The 19,957-nt window shown below is 48.3% G+C and overlaps 1 protein-coding gene across 4 annotated transcripts in view; it reads right to left on the reverse strand.

The window, feature by feature from the left end:
• Positions 1 to 11,321, reverse strand: part of SGSM1 (small G protein signaling modulator 1) — a 76,148-nt gene extending 64,827 nt beyond the window's left edge. For 3 of the 4 annotated variants that reach the window (XM_067539429.1, XM_067539428.1, XM_067539433.1), the window contains exons 1-2: positions 10,450 to 10,523; positions 10,316 to 10,359 (exon numbers count right to left, since the gene is read on the reverse strand). In XM_067539429.1, coding sequence (XP_067395530.1) covers positions 10,316 to 10,359; positions 10,450 to 10,477 — 72 coding nt within the window. In that variant the 5' untranslated portion in view covers positions 10,478 to 10,523. Of the gene's footprint in view, positions 1 to 10,315; positions 10,360 to 10,449; positions 10,524 to 11,163 lie in introns of those variants that run through there. The other variant, XM_067539431.1, reaches the window with a different exon arrangement.
• Positions 11,322 to 19,957: the final 8,636 nt, after the last annotated feature.

The following is a 19,957-nucleotide window of genomic DNA, read 5'->3' on the forward strand; positions in this document are numbered from 1 at the left end:
AGCAAAAGCCCAGCGATGTAGGGGCTGGCAATCTAGCCCAGCTGCAGGAGTGCAGCACAGAGCTACAGAGATGGGCATGCAGAACACTGGTGCAAAATAGCCACAAGCAGTTCATCTTCAGACTTGGCCTCAGCATACTGACCAGTCAGCATTCAACCTCGAGGGGTTGGATGGCTCAGGAGCCGGCACAGGGATACAGACCTCTCACCTCCAGGCCACAGGGGGCATGAATTCAGCCGAGATAAGTCTTTCCCATCTGAAGACTGATTGGTGGCCAATGCTGAGAACCTGTGTTCAATTCCTAGTAGACAACTGAAGACATCACAAAACCCTGCACAACAAATGTCCCTATAGGAGAGAGCTTATGCAGAGACCCAGGAACAGATGGCCATGGAGTCCCCCTGGGTCAGGGAATGAGGCCCTGGCGGGGCAGTGCAGGGAAGTGAACATTTACAATTATTTATGATTTGTATCATCACAGGGCCTAGGAGCCCCACTCATGGACCAGGACCCCCTGGTGCTAGACGCGGCACAGACACAGAACAAGAGACAGCTCTGGCCCCAAGAAGCTGACAACCTAAGATAAGAGACAAGAAATGGACACAGACAGACAGTGGACAAGACAATATGACTGACAGGCGCGTTCACAGCACACGACCATGCTGTAGCCACGCTGCAGACCAATGCAGGACGTCAGTCTCCAGGGCTGTCAATCCAGCACCTTTCATGAGCACGACATTTGCTTTTACATTTCAGAGACAAAGGCAGCCGAGTTGTTAACCTGGTTCCTTTAGAAAACAGAACCACAACATCCTGTTTTATCCGCCTTCCTTAGAACATGCACAGTATCAAGATGTGGGTGCTCTGAATTACAGGTTCATATCCTTGGCAGTAAATGAACAGTGATTATTCCACAGGCAGGTGCCAAGCAGACCTCTCAAACACCCTGAAAGCTGCAGCCAAAGTCTGCCACTTATCAGCTTGAGAGTTGGCCAGCTGACCATTAAATAAACAACCCGATAGAATCGTGCACTGGTCTGTTCGAACGCTGCCACCCCAACCACATCAGCTGTACCCAGAAACGCATGGACTCTCCAGTCAACACTTCCGCTGGGTCCCTAATGGACTGTTCCCAACTAATTCAGCATATTTACTGCGATACCTGCAAGAACCACTTCGCTGGACAAGCAGACTACAGTTATCACTGGCACATGCACTCCAGGGACTAGGAAATAACAGCCATTTGCTACACTAAAGTCAAGAGGCAAAATGCTGCTCTCAGTCACGCTAGGGTAAACCCGCCGTTTCTACCCTCAGCTCAATGGACTTCCTGCAGATTTAGTCGGACATGAGTGAAAACAGCGTTCCATGAGACCGATCCTTGGCTGGCGGAAAGCGGCATCATGCCACTAAAACCAAGCAGAGACTCTGGCCCTACGTGAGACCACATGTGCATGGCAGACACCATAACTAAGGAGCTGTTTGTGCCCGCTGCTTCATACTGGAACTAGGATTACATTTCAAATGTGCACCGGGTGGCAGTTTCCCAGGCTCACACGCAGGCAATAGCAGATCTGTCATTTTAAAAACAAACAAACCCACATGGACACACAGGTACAAACTCTATTTTGTTACACCAGCGTAAGTCCAGCACAACACCACTGAAGTAAGAGTGGTTACTCCAGATTTACACCAGACAGATCAGATTTTGGCCCATCCTCTCTGCCTTATATTTAACAAACAAATAAATCCTTCCAGATGCTGCCTGCAAGTCCATTATTCTCAATGACACATTGAAAAGTGTGTTTTGCTGATAAGGGAATATTCAAACAGCCAATCCACGAGCATATTAATAGACGCAAGATATTGCAGAATAAATATTCTGGGTTAGCCATAGCAGCAGCGTCAGTGGGAGCAGTCACTGCTGTAATTAATTTCTCTCTTGCTCCAGTGACAAGGAAACTCATAAGTTTCTTTGAAAAAGAAGCCCTGACGCCCATATTTAGTGAGTGAGAAAACAGCACTGCCAACCCCAACAATCAAGACTCCTGAGTCAGACCCCCAAAAAGTCATGAGGGAAGTGTTTGGTTTTTTAATTAAAAGTGTTTAGTTCTTTTTATCTGCCTTTAGGGTTCAGGTTTTCTGACTTCAATCCCATGACTCATGGAATGAGGACTTCACAATAAAATCCCAGAGCAGACAACACAGAAAAATAAAATACACCTTGAAAAGGTTTTGTTTGGCCAGACAAATACGGTGGAACCTCAGAGTTACGAAGACGTCAGGAATGGAGGTTTTCCGTAACTCCGAAATGTTCGTAACACTCGACAAAACATTATGGTTGTTCTTTCAGAAGTTTGTAATGGAACATTGAGTCAATGCAGCTTTGAAACTTTACTAGTCAGAAGAAAAATGCTGCTTTGCCTTCATTTTTTTAGCAGTTTATGTTTAACACAGCACTGTGCTGTATTTGCTGCTTTTTTTGGTCTCTGCTGTTGCCGGATTGTGTTCTTCCAGTTCCAAACGAGGTGTGTGGTTGACCGGTCAGTTCGTAACTCTGGTGTTCATAACACTGAGGTTCTACTTGCCCTAGCCCCGTGTCACTGCTGGAGAGGTTCTACTGCAGGACTACTTAACACGGCTTTTAAAAACTAATTTTAAAAAGTAACTGTCCAAGTTAACAGACCCAAGGAATGCTCCAAATCAGAGGAAATAACGCAGAGCCAGCGAGCCAAGAACACTGGCCCAGGCGGCTACTCCAGCACCAGCGAGGCAGTGAATCCCCGAGGCCTGCCCAGGAGCGGACGTGAATCGCATTAGCCCAGGGCCCATTAATTTCCAGACAAAGGGTCCAAATCTCCTCTCACTAAACATTAACGCTGTTCGGCCCCATTCATGGCTAGGCACAACTCCATCGCAGACACTTGCTTCCGCCAGCGGGGAATCCAGCCCCTGGATTTCAATGGAGTTATGCCACTGAACCCAGCCAATACCAGGGCATTCTGGTTTTAGATGGGAAGGGGGAATTCCATCCACGCCATGTAACAAATCCAGTGCATAAATGAGCAGGCCTACCTCAGCAGACATAGACCCCATCCTTGCACTGTACTCAGTGCACCAGACACTTTAACCACATTGCCATTTGGAAATATGCAGCAGCTTGATATTCTAGTAGCCACTGAGCCATCAATTTGAATCCTCTTGACTCAGACCTTTGGCTTTTCTAGAAGTATTATTTATCACCACTTACTAAGTACAGCATAACACCTCTGGCTGGTGGGATATAAACCCCATTGCAGTCAGTGGTTTTGCACAGGATTACTCCAGATCTGAACCTGGAACTCTGGAATTCCCTGACTCCTCAGCACTCGGCTGTTGTGTGTCCCTCTTCCCCTCGGCTTACTGTTGCATTAACGTCAACCTTTGCATTTAATGTGTGCATGACACATGGGACACACAAGGGATTTGCAGATCTTTATGCCAGCTGACAAGCACTTCACATGACCTGGAGGTATTGCTAGTTCGAGTTCATTAAGGAAATATGGTATATTTTTTGACATAGCCAAAACACAGTGTTTAATGGGGCAATTAGCTAGCAGCTTCCTTTTTTCTCTCACACACACACACTCTCTAAATGCAAAGATTGATGCTAATGCACCATTAAGGCAGAGGGCGAGCGGGGGACACAAAACCACCAAGTGCTCAGGAGTTAAGAAATTCCAGAGTCGCACACGTAGGTTCAGACCGGGAGTAATCAGCTGCAAACTCAGTGATAGCAATGGAACTGCAAACGTTTACACCAGTTCTGAGTTTGATAATGGAGTAACACCTGCTTACGCCAAGCAGGAATTCGGCCCAGGATTCCTACATGCAACATTAAATGTGAGCACAATGCACATGTGCAGTAAGTTCTGTGCATGGTTTCCTCATTAAATGCAAACTCGCCTGCCTGGATGTTGGTGTTGTTTTGACCAAACCACGTGAAAGAGGTTTAACCTTGGTGATTTCTTGACGTTCGAATGCTTGATCAGCGGTAGCCCAGTCTCAGTGAAATTCGCAGCACGCCACCGGCACCACAGAAATAAAGAATGATAACGTTGCACTGACACTTGTTTTGATTCTGTTGTCTCATGAATGCCATATTTGCCAAATACGGACGCTGTGTGCAAGTGCACCTTCACAACCTGTCTTACTTTGAAGCCATAATGCTGAATTTTTGACAGGGCAGGCATTTCCACGGCAACAGACCGATGCCGCAAGCATAGGAGGATGATTTCCGGCAGCCCCAATTCAAGGCTGGACTGGGAAGGGAAGGGAAGGGAAGCAGAGATCCCCCTGAAACATTATCAAAGGGAACCCAGACGAGAAGGGGACAAGAAAATTGGGTTTGTAATGAAAGTTTCCCCCCAGGTTTGCGGGAGTCTGAGAAAGTGGCTATAAGCAAATGCTTTCATCTTCAGACAGACAGAAAATGGCCCCTAGTGATTAGAAATATTGTTTTCAGCAGAGATCAATGCAGACAGCCCAAGAAATTGTATGTTCAGGTCTTTTGTTTACTTCTGACGCAGTCACATTTTAAACGACTTGTATGTGTAGTAGGGAGACATCTGAACGTTCCTTTATAATCAAGAACTTTCCTTATAAGTTTACAGAATTTCAATCTCATCTTCGTTAAGTCTGAGCAGGTCTCATAGCTGAATCAACTCAGTATTTGTTTCTGTCTTGACAATGGTTGATGCTTAAGCTCTCTCCTTCTCTCCTTCTCCTTCTCCTTCTCCTTCTAATCATTTTTGTTGCCCTCCGCTGGACTCTCTCCAACTTCTCCACATCTGTTTTGTAGTGGGTGCCCAAAACTGGACACAATACTCCAAATGCGGCCTCACCAGTGCCGAATAGAGGGGAATAATCACTTCCCTCGATCTGCTGGCAACGCTCCTACTAATGCAGCCCAATATGCTATTAGCCTTCTTGGCAATAAGGACACACTGCTGGCTCATATCCAGTTTCTTATCCACTGTAACCCCCAGGTCCTTTTCTGCAGAACTGCTGCCTAGCATATCCGTCGGTCCCCAGTCTGTAGCTGTGCATGGGATTCTTCCGTCCTAAGTGGAGGACTCTGCACTTCTCCTTGGTGAACCAATGCACCATTTTGATCTGCTAGCATTTTACTCTTTGCACTGGTGGAAGTGACAGCACATGGTGGTGAAGATCTGGGCCCCACATATCCCGTGTCCTTTCAAGTGTGAGGCTCACTCTGCAATGCTGCTACCAACAGCTGAGCGAAAAATAACGTACTGAAAATTTTTAAATCAATAAAAAATGTTTTTTCAATGAAGTGAAAGTTTTTGCAAGAACACGTCGCTTTTGTTGAAATTTTCCAGATACTTATGGAAAAACTGGACCCGCCCTGCAAGCGGAACACTTTTTAGTGATTGACAACCAAACGTTTTTCATTTTGACAATAACGTGAAAAATTTGGAGAAAAAATGGTTCATAATATTTCATGGCAAATAGGATCTATTTCCCGACCAAGTCTGCTAACTTGATAACACAGCAGGAATCATTTGCAGTTTCAGGATCAACTTGATTTATTTCCATCCATTTGGTCCCAAAACATCTCACAAAAGGGACGATAAGAGCATAAAACACTTTAGGCCACATACTTTTTTCCGGAATGTGCAGCTCCTATGCACATCTGTAAAAAAAAAAAAAACCTTCTTAAAAAAACCCACACACAACAGCGATGTTCTGCAGCATGGCATGCAGGCACGGAAGCTGCAATGGGAAGTTATACTGCACTGGATAGTTAAGAGATTTTCAAATGATTTGTGCCACATATCTGCTTGCTCTCTAGACAGGCCCTGTCTACATGGGAGATTTGGATGCCTGTGCAGCTGCCCCACTGCAAACCCCTAGGGATGGCCAGTGTAAATCATGGCTTCCATCAGCATGGCTTCCCCCAGTTTCAAACAGCGCAGCTCATCTACACTAGATGTTTGCACCAGATCTGCTACCCCAGAGGCGAAAAACCCCAGAGCAGAAGAGACTCCAGTCCTAATTCAGCAGAACAAAAATTAGCATTTGTGCTAAAGCAGAAAGTCTTGGGGGGGTGCAACAAAGGGAGGAAATTCCTGCAGTGCTGCTATCCATGGGGAATTGCCTTAGTCTTCTGGCCTAACCCAAAAGGGTTAAATCAATTCAGAAAAGAAATATCAGGTTAAAAATATCTGAAGTAGAACCAATGAGCTGGGGAGACAGAAGAGAGCACAATGCTGCTCCAGACAACAATGGAGAAGGGGTTGCCTGTTTTAGCTATCAGGAACATCACTAAATAATTAACTGCATAACCCAGACACTCCTATTTTCTCACATATTTTTCTTACTTCTAATGGAGAAGCACAGTGGGAAGAGAAATGCAGATCCTGGGATCAGCAAGGTACACGCCAGACTGCATCTTGCTGAATCAGAGTCTCAGCGGCAGATCTCCACTGACTTCACCGGGAGTCAGACCAGGCACCACATGTCTTCATCTTCCTCATGCCTTTGCCAACACCACTATGTGTTCTGAGCAAATAGAAGCCAGGTATTCGGACGCTGAGCCTGGCATGCTCAGGTACTGCCAGAAAATCCCATGCAAAGCATTCAAAAGAAAAAAAATGTTTTGCAATCCAGTGTAGATGAGTGGGAGGAAATTCTGGAATGTTTCTATATCTGCCACACAGAAGACATTGAACAGGGACATGACAGTAATGCGCAAGTTTGAGGCCTGTTAAATGAAAAGCAAACATCAGACTGTGCCACATACTAACATACATGCATCCAGGGAGAGGGGGGAATGACTAGGGCGATTTCACTTGGCCATGTCGTCTTTTTTTCCCCCCACCTCCTCTTCCTCTCTCTCCTTTGACACAGACTTCATCTTTGGCTGAATTTACCTGGACCCGCTGAAATGCTGCATCAAACGGCTGCTCATCTGCGCAACAGAATGGCACCAAAGGAAGCTGTAATCCCAGACTGTGGCATCAAGTCCCCCAGGAACTAAGGACCTTCACAAACCTCCCCACCTTCTACTCCAAGGAGAGGGCACATTTCTTCAACCTACCTTCTCTAACGCATGCAGAAGAATGTCTACGTTTTAAAATACAATGCGCTCCTCTGGGGAGAGAATGAAACACACGACAGATGTGAGGCGCCTCACTTCATGTACAACTGAAAGGCACTCAGACGCTACAGTGATGAGGGCAGGGTCAGAACCAAAAGAGAACAGACTCGCAGACCTGAAGGTGATGCCCGTTGTCCGACCCTGTTTTAACTTATTCAGTCAGGGCACTGATTATTACTCATCTCCTTCGCTAATCACCACCCCTGCCTTTACCACCTCAGACCTTTCAGAGACTGCTTCCTCTTTCTGTTAACCCCAATTCATGGGAGGGAGTCACAGATGGACTGTAATAACGAGAGGTCAATTTTATTTCAGATGTTAAATAACTGTCAGACCCTTCTTCCAGTTTAATAGCAGTTGTCAAGGCAATGAGACGTATTTCATCACAACGAATTTTAAGGTGTGGAAGGGCACAAACGGGTCTATTTGTTGTGTGGTTTGGAAATAATCTTTTCAAACTGTGTGTCTGGGTTACCTTATAAAACGCAGCATGACCAGTGGATAGAGCAGAGAGTCGGCAGACCTCAGTTCTACTCTACGTCCTGCCACTCGCTTCCTTTCTCTCCACCTCGGGATTCATCTCTGTAAAATGGGGCTCAGAACGCTTACCCACACTGGTAAAAGATTTCAAAGCCGGAGGATGAAAAATGCTGCACGAGGGCAATTTGATTTATATACTGCGCTCTCTCTGAGCATACACCTGCAGCACAAGAGCGGGTGGGAGAGTGAAACAGAAAGAGAGACTGTTCAAGATATGTTAAAAGGGAGACCATGAAGCCAGACAGGTCTATATTAGCCCTCTAGCTGTCTCATCTTGTGGGCACACGCACTCACATAGCACAAATATGCACTGTTACATGTCCCCTGCAATGCTCACCAACCCAGCCCTCAGCCAGAAACATTTAAGACAAGACAAGCCGCACATTGGAGCTCAAATTAGATATAGTTATAGCCATGAACGTGCTCTGTTTCCACTGGACTTTTCGGAAGGGTCTTTAATTGGAGCCAGTGTGCTATGCCGATTGTTTCCCCGTGACACACCAGGATCATACATGTGCAATTTAAGAAAATACAAATAATTCTGCTCCTCTCTGTCAAAATACAAGATGAAGGGTCCCTGCCTGGACAACACCAGAGGCATGGTCTGTGCAATATATATTCCATTCGGGGGGCTACAAAGCAAGTGGAGGATGCTAAGAAACGGGGGAGCAGCAGTTCACTGAACAGATACAACAGAAACAGCTGGGAAGATGGTAACTAAAGCGTCATCTCTGGCGAGGATATGAAGTGCAGCAGTGGCCTGGGTCAGGGCCAAAGAGAGAATCCTCAGTCCCCAACACAGAGCTTGCCTCCTTTTTTAAGCAGGGTAAATATTGGGCCCATAAACTTTCCCAAAGGCGCTGTCTACAATCTAGAAAAAGAAAGGACTGAGACGGCTGAACCTGGGTCCTAAGCTCCCAGGCTGTGCTTGCACAAACTGCTGCCACGTCTGAGACGCCACGTAATGCTGAGCCCACTAGAGAGACAAAGCGTGAGCTTTCCCATGGAACTCTCTCTCTCGGGTGAGTCAAAGTGAGACCGGGGCAAACTTTCCAAGCAGCTCATGGCAGGTTAGCTACAGGACGCCTGCTAACGCAGCCATATCCCCAAACACCCCCTGAACAGTGTAACCGTGTATCACCCAAGCATGGCCTTTAATGGTTATCAGCACTTCGATGGAAGCTCTTGGGGGCACGGACTGTCTTTTTGTTCTGGGTTTGTACAGGGGAGTCCTGGGTCCATGGCTGGGGTCCTTGATGCTACCACAATGCAAGCAATAAACAACATCCTTAAAGATTTGTAAATGGAAACAGTGCTTCACATTTGTACAGCACCATGCCCCTGAAGATCTAATAGTGCTTTTCAGATCTGAGGTTCCATTAACTTATAACATCCCTGAGGGACAGGAGAAGTGAGACAAAGATACAACTGAAGCCACTCTCCCAATGACAAATGGTGGGTGAGAGGCTGGACTAGGCCCCAGGAATCCATATTCCCAGTGCCCTACTCTAACCACTAGGCCATGCTGCCTCCATTACCTGCAGACAGCTATAAAAATCAGGTCAGAATCCTTCAGAATAAGTCTGACCCTTCCCCAGACAATATGCTCTTTTGTGTCAACATAGCCATTAAACCCTCTCAGTAACAGGAGCCAGTGACCCAGCAGCCAGCTTTCAAAATGAAATAAATTCAGTCAGGCTTGACATGTATCTTTTCAGCAGCAGAAGCGATGTGTTCATGTTCCCTTCTCCCACAGAATCACGTTATGAAACCAAAGCTGTGTCCATGCCAGCAGGGACGGCCGTGGCAATGGGATAACCCGGAGCGGTGGGCGAGACGGTGATCCCCCCTGCTGAAGCACCCCCCTTCCCTCACAATGCAGGTAGGGGAAGAGTCCGGCGGTTGACGGCCCAGGCAGGCGCAGGGGGACGGCGGGGCGGGTTCGTGCCATCGCGCAGGACTGGAGACACACTCTCCTCTCGCAGGTACGCACTGCAGCCCAGGCCAGAAAATTCCACAGGGCTGAGATGGGGAGGGTGGTTTTTCTGGCTGCCCAGCTGGTCATTGCACAGCCTCCGCTGGCTCGGGGCCCAGGCGCCTCCACCTGCCTGGCACTGGGGGGGGGTGATTAGTCGCCTTCCCCACAGACACAAGCAGAGACCCCGGCTCACAGCCGGGGGCAGGTGGGGGGAGGGGCAGGGCAGAGCTGCTCCAGAAATATTCATCCCATCCTGGACCCTCACATCAACCCCAGACCCCCCAAATCACCAGCTGCCCCCCCCCCCCGGCTTACAGCCTGCAGCAGCCACCAAGAAACAGATCAACAAGGTGGGGGGGGGAGAGGACAGCCCCCCCAAAGAGAGCCATGCGAGCCCCGCCCCGCCCCCCAGAGCAACATCTGGAGCATCCCTTAGTCACCCCCCACACACACACACCACGCGCTCCAGATGTGCAGCCGCCCGTAGTAACCCCCTCCCCCCCATAAACAGGTGCATCCAGATGTGCGCAGCTCACCGGCGCGTCCATCCTCCCTCCCTCGCCGCCCCCCCGCCGGCACATCTGGGCCCCCCCCGCGGCACATCTGGCCGCCCCCCCCCCCCCCGCCGCACCCACCTCCTTCTTGACGGTGCGCAGCAGCCGCTGGCGGGTCTCCGCCTCTGTGGGGAGAAGCGGGAGAGGCGCGTTAGTGGCCCCGGGGCCGCCCGGCCGCGCCGCCCGCACCCCCCCGCCCGGGCCGCCCGCCCTACCCGCCGGGGCCGCCGCCGCCGCCGCCATGCTCCCGCTGCTCCGCCGGCCTGCGCCCCGTCTGCGGCGGCCGGAGGGAGCCGGGCGCCGGGCTGGGCTGGGCTGGGCCAGGCAACACCGCCCCCTCGCCGGGACCGGCGGGAGGAGGAGGAGGAGCCAGCCCGCTGCGCAGGGCCGGGCCGGGCCGGGGCTTCCCGGAGGGCGGGCGTCCGTCCGTCTGTCGGTCCGTCTGTCCGACCTCCCCCCCCCCAGCCGCTGCTTGGCGCCGCCGCGAGCCGCGCAGGGCTTGGGGGGGGCCGCACTGAGTCAGGGCCGGGGCTCCCCCCCCCCACACCTAGCCCTGGGTCACCCCCTTAGAAATGCAAAACAAGCCGCACCCCCCCGCAAGGCAAACCCACAGCAACCCCCCCCCCCCCCCGGCAGACCGTCTCTAGCGCTCACACGGGGGATGAAGGGGGGGTAATATTTTGTTACTGGGATTAGCACAGAAGTGGGAACGCTGGTCTCGAGCCGGACAGCAGGCTGACCATCCTGCAGGTCTTTAGACACCCGCCCCCAGCAGATTACATTATGTTTCTGGCCACTCCATAAGTAAGCCCCCCCCCCGCACCGGGAGGACGGGCTCAGGGCTATTGCATTATCCCCAGCTACAGGCAGGGACCTGAGGCACAGCGGCAAAGGCCCCTCAGCTGATTTCAGGGGAGTTAGACACTGACCTGCCTTTAAGGATCTGGGCCTAAAAGACTAGTTCAAGGTCACGCCGGGAGTTAAACAGGTTTCCTAAGTCCTAGGCTGGTGTCCTAACCCGCTGCCAGACACTGTCGTTTAGGAAGGGGATCTGCAGCTGCTCCATGGAGGTGGCTGGCCCCCAGCTCACTCCCCTCCCCAGCTTATTCACCCAGCATCTTGGGCCCAGATCTGCCTTTAATAAGCCATAAACACCAGCAGGAAAGCAACAGCCCGTTTAGCTCTTCCGCTAATTGCCAACTATCCCCAGGGCCATTTTAAGACCTTCAGAGGCCCTAGGCACGCTTGCCTTCGTAGGCCCCCCACCGAAATAACTAATTTGATTTTAAGCTATTCATAAATAGTTTTTTAAATAAAAATAACAAATTATATATAAAAATTTTTTTCGTAGGCCCTGCAAGTTTCGTAGGCCCTAGGCACTGTGATTATTGTGTCTAATGGATAATACAGCCCTGACTACTCCTGCTAATTACCCAAAGCGGTCCAGTGGATACTAACAATCACCAAGGGTTCAGCCTATAAACCATTTGTGGACCATTCACAGTGCCTCTCGCTTGGATTGCTCATCTGAATGCCGTGCCATGGTGCCCATGATCTTCCGCTCACACCAGAGCAGCCATTCCCCTCAGCAGTGTTACACCAGATAGAAGTGAAACGAGGGTCAGGGGACAAGGCTGCTGAATTATAGGGCAGCGGGTGGCAGCCCTCGTCCTTAATGCTGAAGAGCTGCATCCAACAGAGATAATATCCTGTCTTGAGCCAATAGTCTGGGAAATTATGTGTGGGCCGGATCCTTATCAGACACAAAGTGGCATCGCCCCATGTGATGCCATGCCAATCCATAGCAGTAGCTCGTTGCTTTCCTGCACCAAGAAAGTAAAGCGCAGGGAAGTGGTGATGGCTTGGACAAGGCTAGACCGCTGATAAATGTTTCACAGAAATACCGTAAATGACACAGAAACACTTCTGCCTCCATCTCATTAACATATTTCCTGTGTTTCTCTTCCCTCATTGGTTGTTCTTAAGGACATTTCCATACAAACAAGCTCTTTGTTCCTCTGCAGTTCAGTTTCCAATAACTACAAACCACATTAAAGATGAGGGCAGCTGCAATTAACTTCATCATATGCAAATAAGCTGCAGCCATCTGGCTGCTGGCAGCTTGGTGAGGCAGCACTCAGCTGGGCCTCAGTTTCTCTGGTTGAAAAATGAGGTTAATGCCAGCTTCAGCATAGCGCTGTGAGGCCTAGAATTCATTCATTCATGTTTCCAAAGCACATTGAGATCCTTCAGATGATACATCCTAGATAAGTGCAAAGTGTTATTCCCTATTTATCACACTCTCCATGTGATCTTCATTTAGTGTACTGAATTCTGTCCATGCCAGGGCTGAGAACACTGGCAGCAGCTGGCAACACCAGGCAGGTAACCACATATTCTCGCAGGTCCTGAGCGGGGCTCCCTTTCGCTGTAATCTACCTGCTGGGATTTATTTGGCATATTTATGAAACTTCCTCAATACTTCCCTTTGATAGCTGTGACCTTAGCGTTCTGTCAGCTTGGAAAAACACTGCTAGGCCCTTCAGACGTGCTGAAAGCAAAGTCTCCTCCCTGAGATTGTGATCTCGGGTAGCCATCTGCCAACTGCAATCCATCTGTGTCCTAATTAACCCCAGGTAAAATGAGGGGCCTTGCCCTGTCAGATAAAAAGCTATCAACCCCTCCTGTCTATTCTCTGCCAGGATTTAGCTATTGTGAGACTGAAGGGAGCTTCTCTCCAAACAGCGAGAGCATACAGTTATTTCCAATCGGAGGCATATCAGATGAATGTTTGCCTTGATAGGCTTTGCTCTCACTTTGTCTAAAATGTGCTTGCTTCTGCCTGGGCGAAACATGTCAGATCAGTTCATGCCTATATCAGAGCCTTTGTGACTTGTGAGTGTGTGTCAGTGCCCTCTGCCGGCTGGAACATGTTAGACCTGCTCCTGTGCATGGCTGTTCTCCCTTTCAGAGCCGCCACGCCTTCACTTCACCAGGAACTGGCCTGTGTTTTCCATGAAGCCAAAGTCCATGAGTTTTATTCCTAGTGTTCTGGGTATGTGGTTTGCTGATCACCATGCAGAGTATGTGCATGGAGCACGAAGCCACAGTTCACTGCAACCTCCCTCTACAAACCACTCTGTGGTCCCAGGAGAATGTGTCTTTGCAAAAAGCAATTAACAAAAAACCAGGGACCCGAAGGACATAACTATAGCTTACGTAATGCACTGGCCGGTAGAGGTTCTGTGTAACCTGTCTTTGGTTCTGTAAAAGTAATCCATTTCAAGAGACTGCTTACTGGCCAATTAGCTGGAATATGTCGGGTTTTGCTGTCTGTGTGCTGCTAACCAAGGTCCAGCATAATAAAGAGAGCATCCCATGCATGTATTACAATGGTGTCATTATGCAGGGCCTGTCTAAGATTCAGGATGTGATGACTGTTTAATTTATTTTAATGTAATAAATTAGCGCCCAAGTTTTGTTCAGCCCTCTTGAAGAACATAAGAGCTCCCTGCTTGCAATACTTAACATCTGGACATCCTTTCACTGCACAAGAACATCCTCTCAATTCATCCTATGATCCTAAATTTAATTATTCCAGGTTCTTTCATTTTTATGTTTTTAAACAAGAACCAAGGGCAGGAGACAAGACCTGGGGTCTGAGTCTTTTTTCTGGGTGTTTTTATAGGTATGACTCACTCTGAACATCGGGTACAGAAATAATGGTCAGACTAGGTGTCCCACTGATGGAGGTGGTGATCATCAAACTGGGACAATCAGGTTAGCTGCTTTCGGGGTGTCACAGGATAAGCAAACTGGGTTCAAGGTGGGAAACAGGACAAGGTTTTGAAGCTAGGAAGGTAAAAGAGGTAAAATCACTGGGATAGATCCAGTTGCCACTAAAGTCAATGCCAGAACTTCCATTATTAATTATTAGGATTATTATTTTTGTACTCGCTAATTACTGACATGCTCAGTACTGTGCAACTTACTGGCATAGGCAGACTCTGCCCTAAGGAGTTTACACTTTACACTGATTCAAAATGTGCTGCAGGACTTAACCCGCTGCATTAATTTCACTATCTTGCTTCTTGTGGGATTCTGCATCTTTTGGCCAATGAAATGCCTTAGTGACCTGGCTGCGAAAATCAGCACTTTAATCCTCAGAATAGAGTGGGTCTCTGATCACAAGATGGCGCCATTGTGTTTGGTTTAGTACAGAAACTTTCTGCTTTGTGTAAAATAATTGGTATTGATGGAGTTGGAGAGATTTAATAAGTGACTCAGACCGTGTACCCTTTCCTATTCAGGGCACATCACATGAGCCATTGGGATGAGAAGAACAAGCTGGTGAGCAGAAACAGATCTGAGCTTGTTTTATCTGAACCAAAACCACCAGACGTTCCATCTGGGAAGAAGCAGATGTCAGGAGAACTGAGCTGATGACACAAAGCGATTGCAATATTCCCATGAAGGGTGTTTATCATGCACCACCCCTTGTCGTCCCTCCCCCCCCTCGCCACCTGAGATGATGGAACACTCTGTTGCTGGCATCAGAATGCAGGATTGTCAGCAAAAGCAGGACAAAATCTTTCTGGTGAATTGTAAATTGGCTCCAAAATGCATTTTTCAGGGCACTGAACTGATGCAAATTCAATTCAAATTCAGTGCATAGTTTCAGATGAAAAAAAAATGCAGAACTGTCCAAAGGAGCCCATGGCGGCCAGCAAAACCCGATCGGACTGAGGACAGAACTCTGCATTACACAGGCATTGCAGACCTCAGACACCACGGGGCTCACAGTCCAGGTCAATGTTTCCTGACCCTATTGGACAACGTCCCAGGTCAGCAGGAGAAGGCCATGGCTGCCCCTCCCATTCAAACATATGCTCTAACCTGCCATGAGCCCGGGTTGCTACAAGCTGACCTGGACAGCTCTGAGAGATCCTGACTCTCATGGTAAGTCTACAGGGCAATAAAAGACCTGCGGCTGGCCCTGCTCAGCTAACTTGGGCTTACAGGGCTCGGGTGCAGGGCTATAGAATTGCAGTGTGGATGATCCGGTTTGGGCTGGAGTCTGGGCTCTGAGGTCCCACGAGGGAAGGTCCCAGAGCCTGGGCTCCAGTCCAAGCCGGAAGGTCCACATGCTGTTTTATAGTCCTGCAGCCCAGCCCCAGGAGCCAGAGCAGCTGAGCTGAGCCAGCTGCAAGTGTTTTATTGCAGTGAAGAACTGTCCTCCCAGTTATTTATGTCTGCAGGCCTCGAGGTGCTGCACAGACAATTAAAACAGGTTAATGAACAGTAATAAAGCATCAAAGCCCCATTAAACACCCACTACAGAAGCTCCATCAAACACTAAGAAGCCAAGCTGATCACCCAGAGCAGAAAAAGCCTGTTTCCCCTGGGACCTGAGGACACAGCTGGGGCAGTGTGGAGTCAATGCTCTGCATAAAGATCCAGTCCTGAGGTTGAGAACATGCCATGTTTTCTGGGGTAACCTGGAAATGTCACCCTGAGATCCCTGCGCTGCACTAATCTGGGATAAACCTCTTCTGCTCCGAGGATGATACTCTCAGTACCATATTCTCTGCCATTAGAGCCGACAGGACTGGCTCAGCCTTTGCCACCGCCAGGAATGGAAGGACAGTCCTGTGGTAAAGGCATAGACCCAGGAGCCTCCAACTCTACCATATACTCACTCACAGGGCAATCTTGGGCAGTCACTTCATCTCTGTGGTTCAGTTTCCCCCCTGTAAAATGCAGATAAAGATACTGACCAGCCTCAAGGGGGGTGAGGTGCACTGCGTCTGCCACGAAGGGAACCTGGCCCTAAACCACGATGACACAGATAAGTCCAGTTGCACTGTCTGAGCTAAGTGAGATTTTAAAAGTGAGCAGGCAGCACGAGTTCTGCGGAGTCAATCTAACTGGATGAGTTCTTTCAGCTTTAGCCGTCAAAGTATTTATTATTGGAGACGTGCGTGCAGCCATGTGTCATGTCAGGCTCTGCACGCAGGCCAAACCAAGCAGTCCTTTCTCAGCCAATGCAATGGACTCCAGGAAGTGGCTCATCTTTGGTAGCATCGCTGTAATAGACTCACACAGAGAAAAACAGTGGACTCCCCTTCAAGCAGGCAGTTAAAAAAAAACGTATGCACCTTTGGATGTCCTGGAGCAAAGCAGTGGTCCTTTCCCAAGCCAAACAGCAGGGTATTTTTACAAGGGTATAATACTCTGTATAATCTAATCTGCCTAGTCTGGCTGTGTGTCTAAAGGACTTATCACTAGAGCAGGGGCATCTCCTCGTCTTGCTACAGGTTTTTTCCTAGCAATAGAGTCCTTTGGTGAGACACCCAGTGTCTCAATAATGCTAAAGTCCAGGCTTATTGCCAGATCTTAAGTAGAGTTCAGCTCCTATCATGACACTAGCTGAAGTGGCTGGGTTTTGAAACATCTCCCAGCAGCTGCCCCTGGGAGGCTGACAGCTGAATCCTTTTGAAAAGCCCACCCTTTACTGCTGAACATTAACAGCAGTTCTGTGTGATACCTCAGAAGACGCCCTCGTGCTTTTATAGCACTTTTCATACGAAGTGTGCTTTACAAGCACTGCCTAGTTTGACTCCATGGCGATAACACATGTTAAAAAGACTGATCCAACAGGGACGATGCTGTTTTTGTTTAGATATATCAAGTTAAGACTAATATTTACAACCAGGCACGCTTTGGAGCGACTTAAATGTGCAGTCTGTTACAATAAGATGAAGCGCCGGCAGGATGGAAGCCAGAGGAGTGGAAAGATCACGATTTCTTGTAAATTAAGCATGAAGTTTTTGTGCAATGTATTTTTGTTTCTGAAATCTTCAGTCTTGTCAATCTCTCTGCCTCACTCCAGGCAAATTAACATTGGACGGACAAGTTGGAGTCACCTGTTAAAGCTATGCAGCGATGACCCATCATCATTCCCTGGGGAAGGATTTATTTCCCAGGAGAACTTTTGTATTTGGGCAAAGTTTCAAAGCAAACTTGCACTATACACATTCATGCACCTATTTTAGAATTCTTAGGAGAATTGTCCCTTCTTACAATTGCTTAGGGGCCCCTTCCACGCTCCAGGAGGCCACTGGCAGTTTTACCTGAGTGAGGAGTGCGGAACCAGGTCTCAGGTTTATCTATCCCATCTCTCCTGACTACAGAAGATAAAGTAATGAGCTGAACTCCCATTAGCTTCCACAGTTGACTTCACTCTTCCTTCAAATGCCCCCTGCCCACCAGAGGAGTGCTTTAGCAATGCAGATGTGCACGCACAGGGAAATCAGGGCCTGCTGGCTGTATGTCCTTAGTAGGCTCTGAGCTTCTAGCACGAAGCGATCACTTTGTGGTATTTAGATTTACATTTTGCCTAATGACCCTCGAGTGCCTGTACCAGAAGAAGGGAATGGGTACAGTGCATCTGCACCCCTGCTGTACATGTTCCAGCTACTACCACCGGTGCTGGGAGGACGTGTCTGGGGCATGCACTTACAGAATGCAGTTATGGCCACTTGAAGCACAATAAAAATGCTACCCTCGGGACTTAAAGATGTGACTACACCATACATCAGGGCCTTCACCAGGCAGTGAAACTCTCCCCCATGCTCACCACACACCACACCCTCAGTAAGAGCAGAAGGGCTGTATCTCCAGACACAGTGTAACAAATCAGTGGCTTCACGGTCACCTGTTGGACTGCAGCATCAGGACCTTCCACTTCCCAAACTTAGATCTTCACCCAGTGACACGAAGGAGGCGCGCCATTAGCTGTTGCCAGCATTGAGACTTTTATCCTGTTTTCAGACATCCAGGCGCTGGAGGGGAACATAGTCACAAATACCTAAACATGTAGCTCGTCAGCTCCGGGCCTCAGCTCCATCACAAGCCTTGCTGCCTTCCTCTTTTTGTCTAACTTCTTTCTCCCTGGGAAGAAAGGGGCTCTCTCTCTCCTTTGAGAGAGTTGTTGGTTAAAATGAAAGCAAGCAAAATCTCTCTCTAAATCCTCGTGGCAAACTCACAGCATCTTGCCATTGGTCTTTTCTTTCCAGCTCCCATAGAAATTGATGAGTTGAAGACTGAGGTGTTCCGGGTGAGATGTGATTGGTTCTAATTTTCAGAAGGCTAGGGAGCTTAAATGAGAGCAAGCTGCTTTGTTCTTAATGTGATTACGTTACATCTCCGGGTATCATGCTAAATCAATTAAACTGCCCTTTGCTGTCTCTGCAGCTTAAACTAAATTGCCCAAAGTTGGATCAACCCAGCAATTCATCGCTTGACAGCTCAGCGCATGGGTGAGCAGGTAGGAAGAGTGATTTGCTAAGCCAATGAATGCAGAGGACTCTGTCTAGTGCAACACATTGCCGTGTGGAGGTTGCACTTTGGGGTCTTGGGTGAGACCTATCTCCAGCCCTACTCAGTTAGAGGAAGAGTCACTGAAATGCAAGACCTTTCAGGCTGGTATCTGGTGGGAAGAGAGCAAGAGGGGTGAATGGGGATGCCAGAGGGGGTTAAAATGTGTCTTTAGGGCCAGTTCCTCCACTGGTGTAAATCAGGGTAGCTCCATAGAAGTACCTAAGATAGACAGTCAGACAGACACCAGCGGAGGATCCGGTCCATATTGTTAGAAATGGGCCCAAACATGCTCCAACTTTGGGGAGACCTTAAATCTAAAATGGCTTTTGTTCAGAGTAAGGATAATAACAAGAAAGAACTAAGGTAAAGTCTCCAGGAGAGAGCATTGTGTGTATCTGACTGTAATAGGCTGCAGTGACTCAGAGCATGAAATGACTGAGCTTTTAGAAATGTTTAGAAACAGCATTCAAAAAGCAAAGACCTCACGATGTCATAGCTACAGACACTGCCAGCCCTGTTGCTAAAGGGAGGCCAAGCCAAAACATCAGCTCTGAACACCCCACCATCTTTGGGAAAGGATCCAGGTGTTGCATCTTCTGTCGAGTGCTAGCCTATTTGCATTTCCCGGAGCCTATCCCGTGAAATGTTTCTGAAGGAATGTCAGATAATAGAGAAAAACCTCAATGAGCAAGAAGCAAAATATTGATCTGATGCTCTGTTCAAATTTGCCTCCTCTTGTACCTACAATTAGTTTGCCAAATTGCTGTTTCTAAAGACTTTGGATTTCAAAGCTTCCCCATCATTGATTTGACAGTGGCGGGGTGAGTCCAATTCTGGAGAGCATGGGGTCATGTGATGGAACCAGAGCTGCGTTGCTTCTGGGCAACTGCAGAGCAGCATGGGTGACTGATACAATGTTCAGAGAGAAAGTCAGGAACTTGAGATGTCGGTGAGTTGAGCTTTATGAATTTTGTTGCTTATTTGACAGAAAGATCCCCAAGGTGGAATCTGTCAAAGATAACAGGCTGGTGGAATAGAAGCCTGCAAATCAAACTGACAATGAACATGTTGGGAAAAGGTAGATTATTCATCCCCAGGTTGGGTCTCACAGGAACAGCGCCAACATTTTGTGTAGATACTACTCTGGGGTGCAATTTGCTGAGCTGTGCTGAGTTTTTAAATGGGCTCTCTCCGGTTAAAAATCTTACAAAACAAATGTATGTCTCCATGTAAGAGCCTCTTCAAGCGGAAGGAAAGGCAGAAACTGCTCACCATTGATGCTCGAGGTTTCATTTTTATTTCTCACTTAGCTTAGTCAGTGAAAATAAGCCAATAGTTTCA

This window comes from Emydura macquarii, unplaced genomic scaffold (genome assembly GCF_026122565.2).
Source record: "Emydura macquarii macquarii isolate MOO-44397 ecotype Brisbane River unplaced genomic scaffold, CSIRO-AGI_Emac_v2 contig_554, whole genome shotgun sequence".
NCBI classification, from domain to species: Eukaryota; Metazoa; Chordata; order Testudines; family Chelidae; genus Emydura; species Emydura macquarii.